This window comes from Leiobunum rupestre, chromosome 1, assembly GCF_980474605.1.
Source record: "Leiobunum rupestre chromosome 1, qqLeiRupe1.1.hap1, whole genome shotgun sequence".
NCBI classification, from domain to species: domain Eukaryota; kingdom Metazoa; phylum Arthropoda; class Arachnida; order Opiliones; family Sclerosomatidae; genus Leiobunum; species Leiobunum rupestre.
This window is the reverse complement of record NC_143384.1, coordinates 34,400,957-34,421,994: the sequence shown is the minus strand read 5'-3', so window position 1 is coordinate 34,421,994 and position 21,038 is coordinate 34,400,957. Positions and strand designations below refer to the sequence as shown.

At 36.0% G+C, this 21,038-nt stretch overlaps 1 protein-coding gene across 1 annotated transcript in view; it reads right to left on the bottom strand.

Moving 5' to 3' along the window:
* Window positions 1–1,819: 1,819 nt before the first annotated feature.
* Window positions 1,820–21,038, bottom strand: part of LOC149962188 (ATP-binding cassette sub-family C member 2-like) — a 66,936-nt gene continuing 47,717 nt past the window's right edge. Inside the window, exons 8-12 of the mRNA XM_090179023.1 lie at window positions 17,208–17,309; window positions 10,733–10,879; window positions 8,665–8,990; window positions 3,761–3,955; window positions 1,820–2,129 (exon numbers count right to left, since the gene is read on the bottom strand). Of these exons, the coding sequence (XP_090035149.1) occupies window positions 2,015–2,129; window positions 3,761–3,955; window positions 8,665–8,990; window positions 10,733–10,879; window positions 17,208–17,309 (885 nt within the window). The 3' untranslated portion in view covers window positions 1,820–2,014. The remainder of the gene's footprint in view (window positions 2,130–3,760; window positions 3,956–8,664; window positions 8,991–10,732; window positions 10,880–17,207; window positions 17,310–21,038) is intronic.

Sequence of the window (21,038 nt, the reverse complement as noted above, 5' to 3'; positions counted from 1 at the left end):
ACTGTTCTGGGTTTTTTGAGCAGGTTCAAAAGTGTAGCCCTATGACGCCATTTTATTCCAATTCTTTCTTGACGAAAAAAACGAGTTGGAGTAAGAAGGGAGTAGTTAGAGGTTAAAGTTTATATATTTGTTTTATTTTTAAGATGGCCACCGGTGGTGAGATCATCAATATAGGACTCATTTTTCTTATTTATTTAATAATAATAATAATAATCAGCTAGGCTAATACCCAAGACACCACCTTAGGTCTAAGTCATCAAGTAACTTTTAAAGTCATTAAGAATTAAGTCTTAAGAATATCTTCAAGGTCGCCTATTTTGTACAATAAAGCCTGCTTCCCCGTTTTTCTTCGAACAGTCTTACGAGTGAAAATATTGAACAAGATCAAGTCGAAGGTGATATTTTACAATCGATCTTGTAGAAGTTTTAGAATACCCAGAGATATTCTTAGATGGACAGAGACAAGTTTTTATTGAACAAACTGTTCTGCATAGAACATTTAGTACCTCTGAGAACAGAATTTGTTTAATAAGAACAGAAATCGACTTCCATGTTCGAAATTGAACAGTCTAGGAACACACATTTTTAAGAGTGTGGGGTTTTGGACACCGTCACCGATTTCAATTTGGGCGCTTAGACGTTCGGGTTCGTCTCGTAGGAAAACGTCTAATTGGTCCAGTATTTTCCCATCAATATCTGAATGGCCAGAGTTATTTATATTTCTTGCGTAACGAAATTGCAGATCAACTTGACGAACTGCCAGTAGTCAACGAGCTAGACTGTTGTTTCAACAAGACGGTGCCCCGCTTCATTACATCAGAGACGAGTAACTTTTCCTGGACAATGAACTGTCCGGTTCACTGGCCAGCAAGGTCACCAGATCTGACGCCGTTGCACTTTTTTCTTTGGGGCTTCATTAAAGACCGAGTATACGCCACGTCAACGAATTATTAACGCTTGCCGGGAAGTAACCCTGGAAATGGTTCAACGTGCTTACGACCATATGATTGTTCGCGCCTAAGCCTGCATCGCGATCCATTGTACAGTATTCGAACCACACTTTTAAATTTTGTTTGTAATTAGTTCAAAAAAATTGGCATTGTCATGAAAATTCTAATATTTTTCCAACATACAGAATTTAAATCATGTAAGCTTACTACCTTCTTTCGCCATGGTCTCCTCGATTTTACTGTGGTGCTTATTGATTTGAAGAAAAGTTTGGCAACTTTTGACTTAAAGTTATCCTTCTTTATTTATGGAAATTGAGAAAAATCATTTTAGCTTGCTCAACTTGTCACTTATTCAAGTCGTGTTTTATGAATGAAAAACTAATTTTTTGTTTACACGCCAACGATATTTCTACGTTCTCGATGACGTCCTACAAGTTGTTCATACCATTTTCCATGTTACACCTAGCGGTGAAAATTTAAATTTTCAAAAAAAGTGGAAACGTTTTACGATTTCAATGGAATATCGGTAATGAGTGTCCCTTGGTATAAATATCGTACACTTAAATTGTCAACATTCTAGAGAACATTGTTTTCGAACAAAATCACTTTTCCGAGCAAATAAAAAACACCGTGTATATGTATCTTACACAAAAAGAACTGATATTCAAAGGAATATATCTCTATACATGTAACTTTTGTATTTTTGTTAACCAATTTCTATATTAATAACAATAAAATATGCCCTACTAATAATTTTATTTGATTTAAAAAATGCATACATAAGCATCGTACAGAATTTTCAAATGAATATTCTCCGTTAGTATCTAAGGCAGTTGTTTAGAATACTTTAGAAGGTATCATGAATGAATGTTTTAGATATAAGACTCAACTGATATTTTTAATTGATTCTTAAGATGATACATATTTCAAGAAATGTTTTATAGAGGTTTCGATGATTTTTTTAAATTAGAAAATAACATTATCTAAAACATCCAATTATTAATCATTCGACTATAGCTATTGATATTCGAAGTATTAATGATATAATCATACAGTTTTATAGACTAGCTTTGAAGTGCCGCATGTTTTGATAGTTCAGAAAACCACGACTTGCTGTCTCTTTTAAGACCACGAGGAGCGCCTGATTCTACAATTTTTCTTTCAGAGAGAACCAGCACCCTGAAAATAAATTTAAATTTAAAACAAAGATTAAAATGTAAATGGACTACATCAAAATGTCTTAAATGTCGAGTTCACTGGTTTAAACCTTCGGTCTTTTCTGAACCCTTTTTAAACAGATATCTTAGTGGTTTCGGATTAAGGATAATTTTTTTGCCCCAACTCTACCTCCAACAGAAACTAAAACCTGAATATTTTCAAAAAGAAAAGCGGCAGTTAGATCAAATATTACATTTGAACTCCAAAAATGCACGATTCAACTGTAAAATATAATTCTAACAGTTAAATAGTCAGATATTATAACATAGCCATCTGATTTGGTTTTGTAATTTTATTTAATATTGGCTCACTATTCACGGAGGAAGCGGGTGAAATTAATTCACTTGGAAATAATCATGTAACTGCTATAATTGCTCTACTAAACATTTTGTATTTTATTAATATTTATTTTGGCTTTTAATTAGTGAAAACGAAAATTACTTAAACGTGTTTGGTTTCAAAACCTTGTCGATGTATTTTGCAGTTCATGTGATTAATATGTTTGAATGGGTAATTTTCCAGGTATAGGTGAAAAAGTCTAAAAACCTTTAAATTAAATTTGAAATAACCGTTTATTGAATATATAATTTCTAACAAATTCAAACCTTATATTTTTAATTTCATAGAGTATAAAAATACTCCAACTTGGTAGAGACACGTGAAAATATATTATTTTTTCTCTGAAAAATCACAAATTAAAACCTTAAAATGTTGATATACTTAATATCTGAAACACCTCAAAAAATGAAATCAGCCCTTTTTGGGTAAGTAGCCAGCACTAAGCCAGATGAAGCAAAAATTGAATAGCTATCAGTTGCTTGGGAAAGACGCAGCTCAAACCATTATATCGTCTTTTGAGCTGGGAGTAAAGCTCCTATCTTTATTAGTCTCATTTAGCAATGTGGTAATTTATTTTTTAAAGACTGTCTCCAAGTTATTCCAGAAAATTGATTTGAGTTGGCAAATTGTGTAAATACTGAAAGCGCGTTGAACTGTGGAAAGACTTTTGCCTTCTCTCAGAATGCGGCTGAACTGCAGGTTTTGGAAATGCAGAATGTGATTATGAAGTGGTTTCCTCAAACTGCGGGAACATTTTCGCTCTGGTATCAGTATCATCAGCACCAGAAACAATTAGCTGGGGCCGTGCTTTAACTGGAGCCGCTTGATGACGGCGTGCATTCCGCGAAACAATATCAGAGTTTAGTTCACCCGAGCAACTAGGATAACGGCGATAAACGCTTCTAGGTGACTTTGGCCCAGAGTAGTAGCTCGAGTAGTTATCAAGCTGATGATGATTATTATTATTCATATTATTTAGGGTAGTTGGTTTGGCGATATGATAAATTAAAGTTTCCGTTATAGGCGAAGAGGAAACTCGTTGTTATGAAACGTTTATTTTGCTAATTGTGGAGCCTCGCTCCTTTCCCCGTTCATTCTCAAGAGATGCTGTGAGATCCCTTTTGCTGATTCAAGGTGCCGCGAGCCAATATGTCTCAGGAATCTTTGAGATTGTACTTTTTTAAATAAAGTGTTTGTCTTTGTTTTAAGGACATTCAAGAACATATTAACAAGACAATTGCGTGTATTTTTACCTGTCGTAGTCCATGATAGTGTTTATTCTGTGCGCAATGGTGATTATTGTGCAAGATTTAAATTGTTCCCGAATTGTGGCTTGAATGAGATCGTCCGTTTCCATGTCCACAGAAGCCGTCGCTTCATCCATCACCAAAATCTTCGTCTTCCTGATAAGCGCTCTTGCCAAACAGACCAGTTGACGCTGGCCAACGCTAAACAAACAAACAAAACTATCTTTATTAATAATAACTATTGCAATGTTCCCAATATAGCTTAAACAATCTTCGTACAAGTCATTATCATTTCATGAAGTGATGTATAATGTGACAAAATGATTTCATAACATGAGAAACAGAAGAGTTTATCATGATTTTTTAATTAATTAAATATTTTTAAAAAAAAGTAGCTTAATGTTAAAATAAAAAGAAGTCATTGAGACGAAACTCAATGAAACGAAAAAAATGCTTTATTTGAAAAAAGCGTTCTTGTGAGATACCGTATACATATATTAAAGAACTTGAAACGCCGACAACCTCTTCGTTTCAAAACAAACATTGAACTGCATTATTTCCCAATGAAGCGCGCATTCCGTTAATCCTCCGATTGTTCACAGACGTGGCGACTCTCAAACTCCGAAGCGACCCTTGCCCTATAGGCGATCCACCTTATTAACGAAGCAAAAGGCAGTCTCGGATTCTCTCGGTCCCGCGGGCCACGTTGTCTAAAGCCGAGCCACCTCAGTAACGAAGCGAAGGGCAGTCTCGGTTTCCCTCGGTCCCGCGGGCTACGTTGTCTAAAGCCGAGCCACCTCAGTAACGAAGCGAAAGGCTGTCTCGGTTTCCCTCGGTCCCGCGGGCCACGTTGTCTAAAGCCGAGCCACCTCAGTAACGAAGCGAAAGGCAGTCTCGGTTTCCCTCGGTCCCGCGGGCCACGTTGTCTAAAGCCGAGCCACCTCAGTAACGAAGCGAAAGGCAGTCTTGGTTTCCCTCGGTCCCGCGGGCCACGTTGTCTAAAGCCATAGTCCCCTAGGAGGGGTCTTACAATCACCGTGTCTGTCGGTGGGTGAGTATATGGGTGTGGGTGTGTGTGTCTCTCTGTCTGCACTGCGAATGCGTTCGCATTTTCGGAGCAAAATGTAATCGCTGCGTACGCAGTTTCTTAGAATTAGGGATGAGGTTTTTCAAAAAGCGCCCTCTTTTTGCCATTGGGTGTATTATAATTTTCTTTAGCGAATTGTGATTGTACGTTTGGGACGGACGTCTAAATGGTAGGGTTTCCACCAAATGGTAACGGTATACGTCTTTTATACAATTTGTGATCGCATCGGACGGGTTTCGAACCTGAGCCCTCCTGCATGACAGGCGAGTGTTCTACCACAGAACCACCGATACGTGTTACTCTTTACTGAAAATTATAAATTCAGCTTAAACGGTAGATTAGATTAATAGTTTTTCTAGTCTTACATTTTTACATTCTTGTATGTATGGGCGTTTTCTCTCTAACTTTTTCTTAATGATTTTTGGGACGGACCGAGTGCTCAGGGGTACGATAAACGTCTCAACGCCCAAAGGTCTTTTTCCACTTAAAGTGGTTTTTCGCACGTTTATACTCTACCGAAAGTGTTGATAATGTGAGCGAAAATTTGTGTACGATGTTTTATTTCCATTGATCCAGACCAACCCTATTCTCGTTCACCTTAATTACTAAAGTGGTAAAACCTTTAGAATTGTGTAATAAGTATTTGATAAAATATAAGTCGTTGTGAAAACCTGGTCTAAAGAACAATAAACTATTTTGTGGTGTGTCTTCTTTTTTTCACCCTTACAAACCGAATTACAAATAAATTTTCGATGTAGCAGCAACGGGATTAAAATCTCGTAAATTTAGGAATATATTAGGGAAATATATAAAACAAATTCAATTTTTAAATTTTCGGCCTGTTTTATATTAAAAAATGTATCGCCGTTATAATAGTTTTGATTAAGCGTAGTTATAGTACTGTGGGATAACGCGTGGGGTATGAATTAACTCCCCTCCGAGGAGTGATAGTATTACGGGCTTGACCGACTTGTTTACGTATGAAATTATTAAGGTCAAATCTTGTTTTAGCGCAGTCAGCAGAGATAAGGTGGACCACTTAGTTGGTTTTTGTTTATCGGTACTTTTGAACCGTTAAGGGCCATTTATTAATACAATTTCAAGTAGTATACAGCGCGCTTTTTTCGTTTTGCTTACTTTACTCGTAACTTCGTAATTTATTTTACGTGTTTTCTTATCGGCTTTAAATGTGTTATACATTTTCATTAATGTGGTTCCGTTGGTTTTATTTATTTTGAGATATGCGCTGTTGTTTAGCCTTCACTCTTCAGTTAAGGTTTTTTGTGTGCGTTATAAGCCGGGAATTGTTAACGGTAACGTGTTTTTGTTTTTTTCTATTGCAATTTTCATTACCGTGGGTTTCCAAGTATTTGAATAACCTTGTTGTTTGATTGGGTTATTATAATATATTTTTATTGCATATTTCTGCTAATACAATGTTTATAACTGTGGGAATTTAGATGGAATTTTTCTTGATTCCTTAGTATTTTAATTAACTTTATTTAGTCTATCTAAAGTAATTCACGTCTACGATTTTTTATTTGCATTGATTTTTATCGGCTTCGTTGGGTTTTCGTCATGAGCCCAAGCAGTTTTTACCTCTCCGAGGGGACAAAGTCCCCTAGGAGGGGTTATACAACGACCGTGTCTGTCTGTGGGTCTGTGGGTCGGTCTGTGGGTGGGTCTGTGGGTCTGTCAGGACTGCGAACGCGTTCGCATTTTCGGTGCAAAGTGTAATCACTGCGTACGCAGTTTCTCAAAGGGTTGGCAAAACCACCGTGTGACGGTGAGCGTTAACGGATGCATTTGCGGTTTGGTTTGGATGGTGTTTTTTCGCTCACCGTCGTGACGGTTTGGTGTATTACGTTTTTGTAATGTTTATGCGTAGGTTGTGAGTGTTGAATTTGTTGTGTTTGTGTTCTGATGGTTGTGCATGTTGAGTCTGTTGTGTTTATATGGGCGTTTTCTCTCCAACTTCTTCTTAATGACTTTGGGACGGACCGAGTGCTGAGTGTAATGCTACCTCTCAACGTCCAATGGCAGGGTTTCCACCAGTTGTACACGGTATTCGTCTTAGTATCAATTTGCGATCGCATCGGGTGGGATTTGAACCCGAGACCTCCTGATTGACAGGCGGACGTTCTACCACAGAACCACCGACACTTGTTACGCCTTATTGAAAATTAGACCTTCAGCTTTATCGGAAGCGTATTTAATAGAGTACGAAATTTTGGTTTAATTGAAATAGAATTGAAATTGAAATTATTGCATCGAAGAAATTCTAATTTAGCGTTTCTCTATTGATTAAAAACAAATGCGCCACCCAGGTTTCGAACCCAGACCATTCGGCTTGGCAGTCGAGCGCTCTACCACAGAACCACCGATAGCTGCTTAGATTCACTGAAATGGGTTAATATTTTTAACAAATAACTCTAAATTGCGGAGATATATCTTTAAGGGTTATCTCGATAAATTAATACCACTAGGGACAATTCTTCCGAGGAGAGGTATATTTTGGCTTGCCAACTTGTTATTAGTGCTTTAACTTAATAGTTTTGGTGTTCCCTTTAATTTTATTTTCCATATAAATTTGATTGTTTAAGACCTATATAAATGGGTTGGTTTTTGTCTATAAAATAGTTTATTTTTCGATTCGTCAGCATTCTAATAATTTCAAATTTTGTATTTCCTATTTTTCATTTTGTTGCTATTAACGTGTTGGGTCTAAATTTGGTTTTTGTTCTATTGATATCGGAAATTTGTTCAAGGCAATTACAATTGTAATATTTATTATAATTATAATACGAAATATTCTAGTGGTTGGAATAGAACGGATTTTGGGTTTTTCTGGAGTACGCTTGGAAAATGGCGAAATATCGTTAAGTACCGTGTCCGGTAGTTTATACGCCCAAGGGCAAATTCTTCCGAGGAGGGGTATATTTCGGCAAGCTTGCCAACTTGTTTTATTGTGGTTTGAAATGAAATAGTTTGAATAAAGTAAAGTATTGAAAATAAAATAACATTTACATTTGTAAATTAATAATAATTGGAATATTATTTTTAAGTTCACAAACACCAACTGTACATAGCCTGTACATTGTGGTTGTCAGAACGAAACAAAGCATTAAAATAATACAATAAATAAAATTAATATAATTTAACAAATGAAATCTAAAAAAAAAATTGATTTGGTCATATAGGCGAAATTATAAATTTATTTTAGTCTGGTTCAACCTGTTGAAATGGGAAAGAAAAACCACGTGAGATCGCTACTCTACGCGCATTTTTGCACGAGTCGTTCCCTGAATGAAAAATGTACACGCCACGAAACTAACATAATCACCGTATTTTACAGAAATACTTATTCACGAGTTAACGATGTCAATAAGTCACGTGAGTTTCCTTTTTTTCATACCCCATCGGCTTTACAGTTTCGCCTATTGTTCCAGGTTCAGGCACTTTTAAAGAAAAATGAATTTTAAAAGGAAAAAAAGCCAGTGAACTTCAGATAGTATTTAGCGCAGGTCTGCCGGGTACTTAAGTTCATATAATAACCTAGATTGAACGTCGCTGCCTTGAAGAATTTTAACGCGTAAAAAGATAACAGTCAAATAGTATGCGGCTAAAGATGAAGAGATTAAAGTCGTTTACCATGTAGAATATAAGCAAATAAATTTGGTTGAAAAGATTTCTGGTAAGATTTAGTGAAATTTCGCTGGATGAGTTCAAACGCCATAATATCCTTTTTTAAAAGGATTCCAAAACTGCAGACCCGTACAGAAATTGGAATTAACACAATTTATAAATCTTAATAAAATCTGACCTTAAATTCTGTCCACCTTCCATCATTTCGTGATTTAACCCATTTTTGTACGTCTTCACGAGAGTTTTTAAATGAGCTAATTCTAGAGCTGTCCAGAGTTCGTCGTCACTGTTTAAGTTAAAAGGGTCCAAGTTGAATCTGAGGGTTCCAGAGTAGAGAACAGGATCCTGAGGAATGATGGTGATTCTGGATCTCAGATCGTGTAGACCCAGTTTGCTGATATCTTGTCCGTCGATAATGATTTCTCCGTTTGTTGGCTCAATCATCCGAAACAGAGCCAAGGCCAAAGAAGATTTTCCAGCGCCTGTTCTTCCTACCACACCAACCTATTTAATTAAATAGAATTTACTTTGACTATCTTGAAAATGCTTATCATCTTTGTAATTTATCTAACAAAGGCCACAACAAATTAAACCAGACGTACGACGGCCAGAATACACACAATCCTTCTAATGTGTTAAGTTTGTTTGAGCTATTTACAGCAACCTGGAGCGCCGATATCACAACCAATATATATCCACGACCACTCATAATTGTATTTTCACTTATTTGTTACTTCTGATCACACTTATTTGTTACTACTAGTCAGCCATTGAGTGTCACACTTATTTCTTCTGGTTATACGACAAATACTAGTTCGATCAGTTTCATACTTATTTTGTTACTTCTGATCACACTTATTTGTTACTACTAGTCAGCCATTGAGTGTCACACTCATTTCTTCTGGTTACACGACAAATACTAGTTCGATCAGTTTCATACTTATTTTGTTACTTCTGATCACACTTATTTGTTACGTTGAGTGTCACACGTATTACTTTTGGTCATACGCCGAAGACTAGGTCGTTCAGTGTCATACTTAATTGTTACTTCTGGTCATATGTTGAAAGCGCGGCGCGCTCTGACCGGCCTTTAATAACGCTAGAGGGAAACGGGCGCGTAGACCTCTATAAATACGCGGATTTACAATGTTGGAAATTGCGGGGGCCCGTATACGCTGCCCCAAAAACTTTACTTAGAATTAAAATTAAGGAACGTATTTGCAAATCTAGGTTTTATGTAAACCACAACTATTCAAAAATATAACTTTCATGAAAATCGGACTTAAATTAAGGAACTGTATGTAGATTTTTAGGCTAAATATAAAACCACGAAAATTGGGGTCCCGTAAATTACCCTGAACACTATACTTAAATTTAATATTTACTGATACAACCGAAGTTGTAGGTCCGCTGAATCGTAACCTATCGAATACTTTTTTTTAACGTTATCGGACTTTATTTTAAATAAAATATCTACCGCACAAAGCGAAACCACCGAAAATAGTAACTTTGGCATTTGCCCAACTTCTAGGGCTCCGATGTGAAAACTTTATGAAAGGCTATCAATGGCCATGTATGTACACTCGAACGAGATATCATTGACTCTTCTAGCCCTAACCGTTGAAGAGATTTGCGTGACACGGCGGCATCGGCTACACTGTACGTGAGACCAAGAATGTATTTATTTATATTTAGGAAGAATGATTATGTTTCGACAATCGCCGGGCACGTTGAACGCCTATCCCCCGTCTCGCGCGGGGGGAAAGACAAAACGTCACCGGCGTTTGATTTCCATCGCATTAGGTGACGTAAATGTTAAGCAGCCAATGAAATACCGGGAGTATTCGTTTTATTTTAAGCGGAGGAGCTTACTGGGGGGACCAACGGGTGGATTGAGAGAAAGGCTAAAAACCGTCTCGACATAGACATTCTACCTAGGTATAAATAAATACATTCTTGGTGTGACTAATACACACAAATCCTTAGATTGTGTGTAAAAACAAATATGAAATTATACAGCAAAATCAACCATTTATATTTCAATATTATTTTGGGTTAACTATAACTTTATATTTATAGTTGTGTTAGGTTATAATTAGCAATTTCTTAAAAAAGGACAGAAGGTTGACGGAATATATAGTGTTTGTTTCAACAAAAATTAATTCCAACATTTCCGGCTTTCAGTGGTTCTGTAGACCATGAATATTAAATCTAAATAATATTTTTAAAACTACCTAATTTCTTACTTTTTCCATTGGATTTACAACGAAAGATATGTTATTCAAAACCAGGTCCAATCCTTCACGGTAGCGAGTTGAATAATTCCGAAATATAATTTGACCTTTCTCAGGCCATTGCTTCGGTAGATGCGCTTCTGGTTTATTCCAATCTGCCTGTTTGGGACCAAAACGTTCATTTATTGATACAGGCATTAATACATTTTGTGCGCAAGATTTATTCTTTTTTGAGAACTAAACTTCTTGTTTTCTGAAGTACAATTTTTTCCTTTCAAATCACGCACATTTTTAACATTAGTGATTGTAAAAATAAAAAAATATATATGCAGTATCAGGAGAAAATTGATATCGTTATGTTATTAGAAAAGAAATAGTAATGTAGTAAAATTGTAGTATAAACGTTTATTTGTAGCATTTGTAAATATAAATATAAGTGTAGAATATAATAGAATAGAAAAGAGAAAACTGTTCATAAATTCAATAGGTGTTTCTATAAAATAAATCAATAAACAAATTAAATGTATAAAATGTTTTTCCCCGCGTCACGAGCTTAAGCTTTTTAGTGCTTTATTGGCACGCGCGTTTCGCACGTCGACTTCAAATACCAAAATCATTATCGACTCGAGCGCGCGCTCTCTATCTTTAATAACTTTAGCTAGTGACGTAGAAAAAACATTTACACGTGACCTAACGTATTTTATAGAAACACCTATTGCTTGGAAACTTTCAGTCTAATATTTTCGAATGCAGCACGTGAAAACTGTACGTGTTTCGTAAAGAAGCGTTTTATTTTTTATTGTTAGATACGAATTGATGTAGCTTGAGACAAGACGTTTTAAAATTTGTATCTCGTGATAATTTTGTCCAAAGGGACTTATTTTCCATTAGTAACAATTAAAAGATTAGAAAAAGCGTTAGTCTGTTCGTCTCACACCAAACCGATCGGTGTTTCAGTCTACCGATAACCGCTCTCCCTCACTAATGCCAGGACCTACTTATGTTTTATTACCTAAGGTAAAATAGTGGGAACAAAGAACTTCAAACTCCCAACATTTGGTGCCGAAACCCGGGAAGATCAAACGTCGCGATAACTAGTTCGCAGTGTGAGACAACTGATTGAAGTAAAAGAAACCAATCAACAAAATACCAAAGAAAAGAAGTCAATCAAAACGAAATCAACCTCAAAATTCGGAGGAGACGACTTCGAGAAGAGAAGTTAGAGAAACAGCTATCATAAAAGATTTAGAGTCGGAGGAGGATAATCCAAACCGACGTGAACCGATGGAGTTACAACCCCCTGAAGCTACAAAGAGAAACAGTTCGTTCTCAAATAAATAAAGTAATTAAGGAAATAGAGGATATACTCAATAATGTTAACTCGGACGTCGCCGATGTCGAAGATCACCTTAATATACTGATAAGAAAAGAGCCAACGCTGACATCGATGGAAGAAAAAGTTTAGAGGTTGGTAACGGTTAATCATTATCCATGTTTAAATGGATTTTTTTTCGGGGAAAAAATGTAAACAAAGAAATTTACCGGTTAATATTTCGGAAAAGGATTAAAAACATGTATTATTCGTAAAATTTGAGCTTTTTATCGAAAAAAACGTCGTTTTTCCGATTAATTTTACAAATTTATCAAAAAATTAATCGGATAATACAGAAATATAAATTACTTGATCAAAACGTTTTACGAATAATTTTGAGAGCTTTATCTATTGAATAAAAGTTAACCATCCCCGACCTCTAAACAAGTTCAAGATCAAACGCTCAATCTAAAGGAACTCCGACGCGAGTTAAAGGCCGCCGACGAGTACGTGGATATAATCAGCATCGCAAAATCAAGAGCTAACCGGGGAATTAAGGAGGCAGCAACGCGAGCTGCCAACGCCAGGCAAGTTCACGAACCAAATAATAACATCGCATCAACTAGCATGGCCCAAAATATGACCATCGGTCAAGTACCTTCGGTGACCAAGCTTCCCGAACTCAAAATGCCAATCTTTGATGGAGACATTCTGAAATTCAACGGGTTTTGGAGCAGATATCAAGCAGCGGTTGATAAAAACAACCTTCCTAAAGTAGACACATTTAATTATTTGATATCGTATTTATCAGGTGAGGCTAGAAATTTAATATCGAGTTATGAAGCTGACGTTTCTGATGGCTCTTACGACGAAGCTGTTAAATTATTGAAAGATACCTACGGCCGGACAGATCAAATGATACTGCACCATCATAAATTAATGTTAAAATTAGAGCCAGTTACGAAAGTTAGAGTTTTTAAAGCGTTGCGTAATTTGCTTTTGTCGTGCGAATATCACATCCGTAGCGTAAAAGCACTAGGTTGTGATACTGGAAGTAGTAGCTCATGCTTGTGCCCGGCTATCTCGCGTGCTATACCCGAAGAAGTGAGATTAGAATTTAGCCAAAAGGTGCTTACAACGTAGACGCAGGGCCGGATTAACCCCAAAATCTGCCCTAAGCAATTTAAGAATTTTGGTGCCCCTCTCCCTCATATACATTATATAAAAATTTAATTTTTTTAAATCAGAATGAAGTTCATTTTATTTCACTTAATTTTCTCTTATTTGAAAACTTTTCTCCTGCTCTTTTTAGTCTTTGATCAGATCTTCAAAATTAATCTTGCGTAGCACATCTGCTTCTATACTTAGAACCTGTCTTGTTGCATACTCGCTCTGTTTTGATTTTTAATATTTTTCAACCTATTAAATGAGCGCTCAGCTGAACAATTTGTGACCATTAACGATAAAAATATACGAAATGTTTGACTATACTACCATTATTATTTCAAAATGTTTTCCGAGTTAAATGTATTTACTGAACTGTGAGTTTTAATAAATAAAAATTGAACCAAAATACGTGACTTTAGTATATTTAGTATAGTCAAAAAATTTCGTGCAGCCATTTTGTTCCCGCCACCAGGCCTGCAGTATTCAATATATTTATGGAGGTAGTCGTTTTGGCGCATTGCCGATGTCAGTAGACGCTTCAAAGGAGTTTAGGGAAATACATACACTTCGGAAATGTCCAATCAAATTTTAGAAATAATTAATATTTTGTTTAATTAAATATTATATATTTATACTGATAGAGTTATTTTTTGATTTAGATTTTGTTCCATTGTATCACTATCACATTTTTTTGTTTTCTCCTAATGGGTAATGGCCTAATGAATAAAATTTCGATGGTGCCCCTAATTTCTATATTTCTTGATGCGCTAAGCAATTGCTTTTTTTGCCTAATGGTTAATCCAGGGCTGGGTAGACGTTCTCATTGGAAGCGATTTCTACTGGGAATTTGTAACTAGCAATATGCAAAGGCTAAGCCCATCGTTAGTGGCGCAGGAAACATATCTAGGCTGGACTCTACAGGGACCCATTAACGTAAATCAAACTGGAATTGGGAATTATGAAGTGGTACAAGTGCTACGAGTCAGTGATGAAGAAAGATCGATATCGGATACGATGAAAAGGTTTTGGGAGCTGGAGTCGCTAGGTATCGATTCAAACGAGGACCAAGTTCCGACAAACAATAAAATTATGGAAGAGTTTGAAAACAATGCCACCTTTCAAGGCGAACGTTATCAGGTTAAACTACCTTGGCTCGTCGAAAAATCAACTCTAAAGAACAACTTCAGCGTAGCAACAAAGTGAATGGGAAGTTTAATCAAGAAATTTGAAGCAAATAAAGAATATTATGAAACCTACAAAAGTATCATTATGGAATCAAAGGACAGAGGAATCATTGAAATCGTAGAGACTCCAGGCACTCCAGGAACGTTTTATTTTCCACACCAAGGAGTCAAAAGAGAATCAAGTAGTAAAACCAAACTACGAATCGTGTACGACGCGTCAGCCCACGCCGTTGGAGAACCGTCCCTAAATGACTGCCTGGCATCTGGTCCAAATTTAAATCCTGAGCTGCTTAAATTATGGTTACGCTTTCGAAAACACGTCATAGCCGTAATATCAGACCTCGAGAAAGCCTTCATGTAGCTAGAATTAAAGAAGGAAGATCGAGATTGTCTAAGATTCCTATGGGTCATTGAAGAAGGTGGTAAATTCAAAAGAGATCAGTTTCAGGTGTTTCGAGTAACAAGAGCCGCTTTCGGAGTCACAAGTTCACCATTCTTTTTGGCAGCTACAATAAAACTACACTTGAAAAAATACGATCAAACCAAAGAAGAAGTCATATCCCTATCTAACGATATCTACGTGGACGACTGGGTATCCGGAAAGGACGATGACGATAAAGCCTTTGAAATGTCTTCAGGCGCCAATCAAATTATGAAGGAGGCAGTAATGCATCAAACTCAAAAACATTGGAAAAAAATGGAAAGACGACGAAAACTTTACAATGGAAGAAAATTCTGGCGAATCAAAGGCGTCTCTTAAAGTATTGGGACTGCAATGGCAAAACAATCAAGATGTCATTACTTTCGATCTCAGTAACATCCTGGAAGAAGTAAACGTTTCATGCTTAGTACGGTTGCACAAATATTCGACCCAATCGGAATTCTGGCACCGTATACCATACGGGCGAAGATCCGGTTTCAAAAACTGTGGACTGTAGAGAAAACTTGGGATGAAGATCTCCCAGTCGACTTAGTAAACGAGTTTGAAAAATAGAGTAATGAGATGAAGGATCTAAAGAAACTGAAATTACAGAGATACTACTATCAAGATAAAATCAAATCCCAACAACTACACGTTTTCTGTGACAGTAGTATCAAAGCGTACGGAGCCGTAATTTACGTCAGGTACGAAACCGAAAGCGGTAAAACGGGAGTATCATTCGTTACTGCAAAGGCCAAGGTTGCGCCATTGAAGAAGAGGCAACCCGAATTATCACTTCCTCGATTGGAATTGTTAGCGTGTCTGATTGGAGCCCAACTCGTCAACCACATCAAAAGCGTTTTAGATAAAGGAAATCTAATCATTAATATGTGGAGTGACTCTACTATAGCGCTTCATTGAGTCAGAGATAACCCCAAAAACCTGGATTACTTTCGTCTCAAACAGAGTCACCAAAATCCAACGCGTATCGGATCCGCAAAATTGGTCGCATTGCCCCGGCTGTCAAAACCCAGCTGATCTCCTGTCAAGAGGAATCGAAGTCAAGAAATTGATTGAAGGAGACGCCTGGTTCTCTGGTCTGAAAATTGGCCAAAAAATCTGGTGGAAAAAATTCCGCAAGAAGTCTTGGAACTGGAGAAACGCAAAACAATCGTATTGGCTATGCAAGTAGTAGAAACTTTAGACCTTCAAAGTTTAATCGACTTAAACAAATTTAGTACCTGGAGAAAACCGCCGCGAATTTCTGCAATGTTGTTACGAGTCGTTAACAAATGGAAGAAGAAAGAAAAATTACGCGGTCCTTTAAACGCAACCGAACTAGACAACGCCGAAAAACTATGGGTAAAATCTGCTCAGCTCAAGGAGTATCCGGCTGAAAGTTGAGCTCTAAAAAATGACGATAAAGTTCCTTCAAAATTCAAAAGTTCTATCGCTGACACAAACGTTAGGGGGCCGAAGCCGTATCTCGGAGGCTTCTACTGTCGTAGGAATTGATTTTTGTGGGCCATTGTTCATAAAGGGCAGAAATAATGACAAGGAGTAAAATTTCGCGAGTAAAAGTTATCTAGTCTGTATTAATTTCATGAAATGAAAATAAACGATCAAGAGACTGCAATTGCTATTTTTAACAAATGAAGCTAACAAAGGGCCATTCGAATTATAAAGAATAGTACCGGGCCCTAGACATCATCTTATTCTGTTACGGAGCTAAAATACTATCAAATCCTCTCATTGGTCTAGGCAACATTGAACTCGGAATTTCGCGAGAGTCTGAGCCATCGTGAATTCTAGTTTGTCATTCTTGGTCGTCACAAGGTGATCAAAAATTTTAGGCCCATCAAAAGTGCGAATCCTTTGATTTTTATTTACAGTACAGGCACCAATAACGGTTAGCCTTGAAGCAAAGTCTCTTTTCGGGAGAGTGAATTAATTGTAAAATAACAAGATTTAATATTTTCTGAAACAAAATCTCTTAGATTTATCCGTTTTTTTTAAATCAGCTAGGCTATCTAGGTTTAACTCATATTTTCAGAAACATAAAAACAACATGGGCTAATTCATTCAATGATTAACTTCAGTTCTCTCAACTTAATCATTGTTCACATTTGAAAAATATTTTAGTCACATTTACAGTTTATTTCAGAAACTACTTAAAGTCGATGTATTTTTAAGAGTGCTGGATTTTTTAGGAATTTTTTGAAGTATAATCAATCGAGCTAAATTTGTAAATTGAAATATATACAAAATACGTAAACCAAAAATAATAACATAGCATCAAATTAACTTTAAATAATTCATTTACATAGGGATTGATAACGCATTCGTTTAAGTTAAGGAGCTCAAAATAAATAACCTTAATAAAAATGAAAAATGTGTGCTCACTTCTGGATTTAGATTGAAGTATTCAAATATCCTCTCCAGACTCACAAAAGAAGCCTCAACAAGTGTTTCGTAATATAATATGAGCCACACTGAAGGGGCAATCTGGAAAAGTTGGAAAAATGAACGATTACAGAAAATAACATTTAAGTTTGACATTAAAAGTCATTGAGAACTTAAATTCAAGATTGATCGATATAAACTCGCGAAAATCGAACAAAATGGCGCCGAAAAAAAAGAATATTGTAATAGTGGTACTTAATTATAGTCGTTATATTATTTATAATCTTGATATTTAATGATGTTCGTGATATTTATTTATAATCGACTTATTTAATTTTAATCGTTATATATAATTATAATCGTGATATTTAATTATATTCGTGATGTTAAATTATAATGGTCGTATTTAATTATAATTGTGATACTTAATTTTATTCGAGATATTTAATTATAATCGTCATATTTAATTATAATCGTCATATTTAATTATAATCGTCATATTTAATTATAATGCTAATATTTAATTAAAATAGTGATATTTAATATTATCTATTATTTATTTTCAATCGTGATATTTCATTAAAATCGTGATATTTAAAAACAAACATGATATAAATTATGTCAGTAATAAACATACTGCGCACACTGCTCACGCACTAGTCACGAGTTTCATCACTCTGATATGCTAAGCTTTGTCGACTACCACGCGTAAATGGACGAGCTCTTATGCTGGATAAGCGTTACTAAACTAACGCCACGTTACTGGCGCGAAAGCTATGAATAGAATACAATTTGTTGGAGAACCTTGAAAGTTTTCAGCGGTGAAGTTCGCATTTTCAAAATGTCCTTCCCTTCTTTTCTTTCAAGGTTAAAACCGTCTGGAGAAGTCGAGAGCTAAATATAACTTATGTTTAAACAAGCACGTAGATATAGAAAGTCTAAGGGGGCGGACGGGTTATAACGCAACCAGATAAAATCGCGAGCGCAGCGAGCGCGAAATTTTTCGTTAGCAATAACGCAGTTGGTAGGACTCTTTGTGTTCGCAGTTGCTAAGAATTAGGGAAGTCGAAGGGGTGGCAAAACCACCGTGCGACGGTGAGCGTTAGCGGAGTAATTTGCAGTTGGGTTTGGTTTGGATATTTTTTTCGTTAACGCTCACCGTCGCAACATTTTTAATTCAGTTTGATTAGATATTTCGTTATTGTAATGTTTATGTGTAGGGTGTGAATGTTGAGTTTGTGTTATGTTGGGTGTGGGTGTTGGGTGTGTTCTGTTTGTGTTTGTTGTGTTATGACGGTTGTGGGTGTTGTGTTTGTGTGTGTACGGGCGTTTTTTCTTCAACTTCTTCTTATTGGCTTTTGGGGCGCACCGAGTGCTGTGTGTTATGGCAACCTCTCAACTTCCAATGGCAGGGTTTCCACCAATTGTTCACGGTATTCGTCTTAGTGTCTATTTGCTATATATTGGCGCCGGCCGGGAATCGAATCCGTGTTTGCTGCGTCCAAGAAATTTACTCTAACCACTGAGCCACCGACGCTTGTTAAGCTACGGTTTTTTCCTGTACCATTTTATTTTTTTTATATGTATAATATTGTCAAATGTGGAAATTGATCAATTTCTAGTTAAATACGATCGTCGTCAGGAATCGAACCCAGGGCATTGGGTGTAGTATAACGTTACTTCTGCGTAATTTGAATGTGTGTGACGTTGAAACAAGGTTAACTTTGTTAAAGCTTTGTTATAAATAAAAGGTTTCAATGTATTTAGCATACATTGTTTTATAACTTGGCCATTAGCTTGAAACTCTTTAAGCCGCAACCTGATACATTTAAGATGCACAGAGAATTGGCGCCAATTTACTAGCGCACAGCTCACGCAGGAATATTGCTCTAAGCGGAAGAGTATATTAATGGCTTTTAAAGTCTACATTTTTTACGTATGAAATTTTAAAGGTCAAATCTTGTTTAAGCGCAGTCAGCAGAGATAAGAGGATTAAAGGGTAGAATCTGTGGGTGATCGACTTATTTTAGTTTTTTTGTTATTTATTTACGGGTTTTCTTATCGTCTTAAACATAGTTGTAATAATGCAAAGGCGTTTATTTAACGTTTATTGATATACGAGCTGTCGTTTAGTAAAGTGGCTCTATGTGCTTTGTTGATGGTAAGGGTTTTGCTTCTTATTAATTAATTTGGTGTGGATATTTGGATATCTACGATTCCTAATGCAATCATTAATTTCCTGGGTGTGCAAGTCATTATATGATATTGGAAATTGGACGGCATTGGCCTTTTTCATGCGGTTTGTGTCACAACGTCAACTGGAAGTCTACGAGTTGTCCACTACCAGATGTCAAATAAAGCTATTCTACGGTATCTTCATCAAAGGCGAGTGTTGAAATAAAATGAGCGTTAAAGATGCGGCAAGTATGCCGTAAGCGAGAAAAATACAAATACCCTGTCTTATGTTACTTTTGATGTTATCAATGCCGTTTTCTTTACTCGTTATTTGTAGTCAATAGGTTCATTTTTTCTGGATACGCTTTTTTTATACAATCACCGTGTGTGTGTCGGTGTGTCTGTCCTGCGAACGCGTTCGCATTTTCCGTGCAAAGGATAATCATTGCATACGCAGTTTCTCGAAATCTCTGCGTTCGCAGTTGCTACGACTGTCAGCCTTAACGGATTGATTTGCGGTTGGGTTTGGTTTGGATGGTGTTTTTTCGTTAACACTCACCGTCGTGACAGTTTAACTCAGTTTGATTGGATATTTCGTTATTGAAATGTTCATGTGTAGGATGTGAATGTTGAGTTTGTGTTATGACGGTTGTGGGTGTTGAGTTAGTATTATGACGGTTGTGGGTGTTGAGTCTGTTTTGTTTGTACGGACGTTTTCTCTTCAACTTCTTCTTATTGACTTTTGGGACGGACCGAGTGCTCAGTGTTATCCAACCTCTCCACGTACAATGGCAGGGTTTCCACCAATTTTTCACGATATTCGTCTTAGTATCAATTTGCGATTTCTTGGCGCCAGCCGGGAATCGAACCCGGGTTTGCTGCGTGCAAGAGATTTACTCTAACCACTGAGCCTTTACGAAGTTATAACGGTAGGTACTATAATTTATTCTACATCATTTTAAATATTTATAAATTAAATTAATCTTATATTTAATTAAATATTTATAAATTATATTAATCTTATATTTAATTAAATATTTATAAATTATATTAATCTTATATTTAATTAAATATTTATAAATTATTTTAATCTTATATTTAATTAAATTTTTATAAATTATTTTAATCTTATATGTAATTAAATATTTATAAATTATTTTAATCTTATATTTAATTAAATATTTTAGTATTTTAATGTAAAGTTTGATCGTGATCACGAATTGAACTCGGATCACATTGTTACCATGCGGATAGTTCACCGCCGAGCCATTGACTTCCTTAGGGAAAATATTAAAGTAAAGGAACCATTATGATAAGGCGGGTTTTTTTACTTAACGGATGTATACAATATCTGTATATATTGTTTATTGAACTTTGTTTTTTAATTTTTGTGAACTTGTTAAAATCTAATTATTTAACGTATTAAAATTTAAAGGTCAAATCATGTTTTAGTGCAGTCAGCAGATAACATGGTTAAAGGGTAGAACCCGTTAGTTTTGTGCAATTTATTTCTTTTTTTCAGCCTTTTTTATCTATTGTGTGTTTAGCGTATTAGTTTTCAAGGGTAATTGTTCATTTATGAAGAAAATATCGAGTTGTTTACATAGTGGTTGGGATTTTTAACTGGTTCGTCATTACTTCGTAATTTATTTTAAA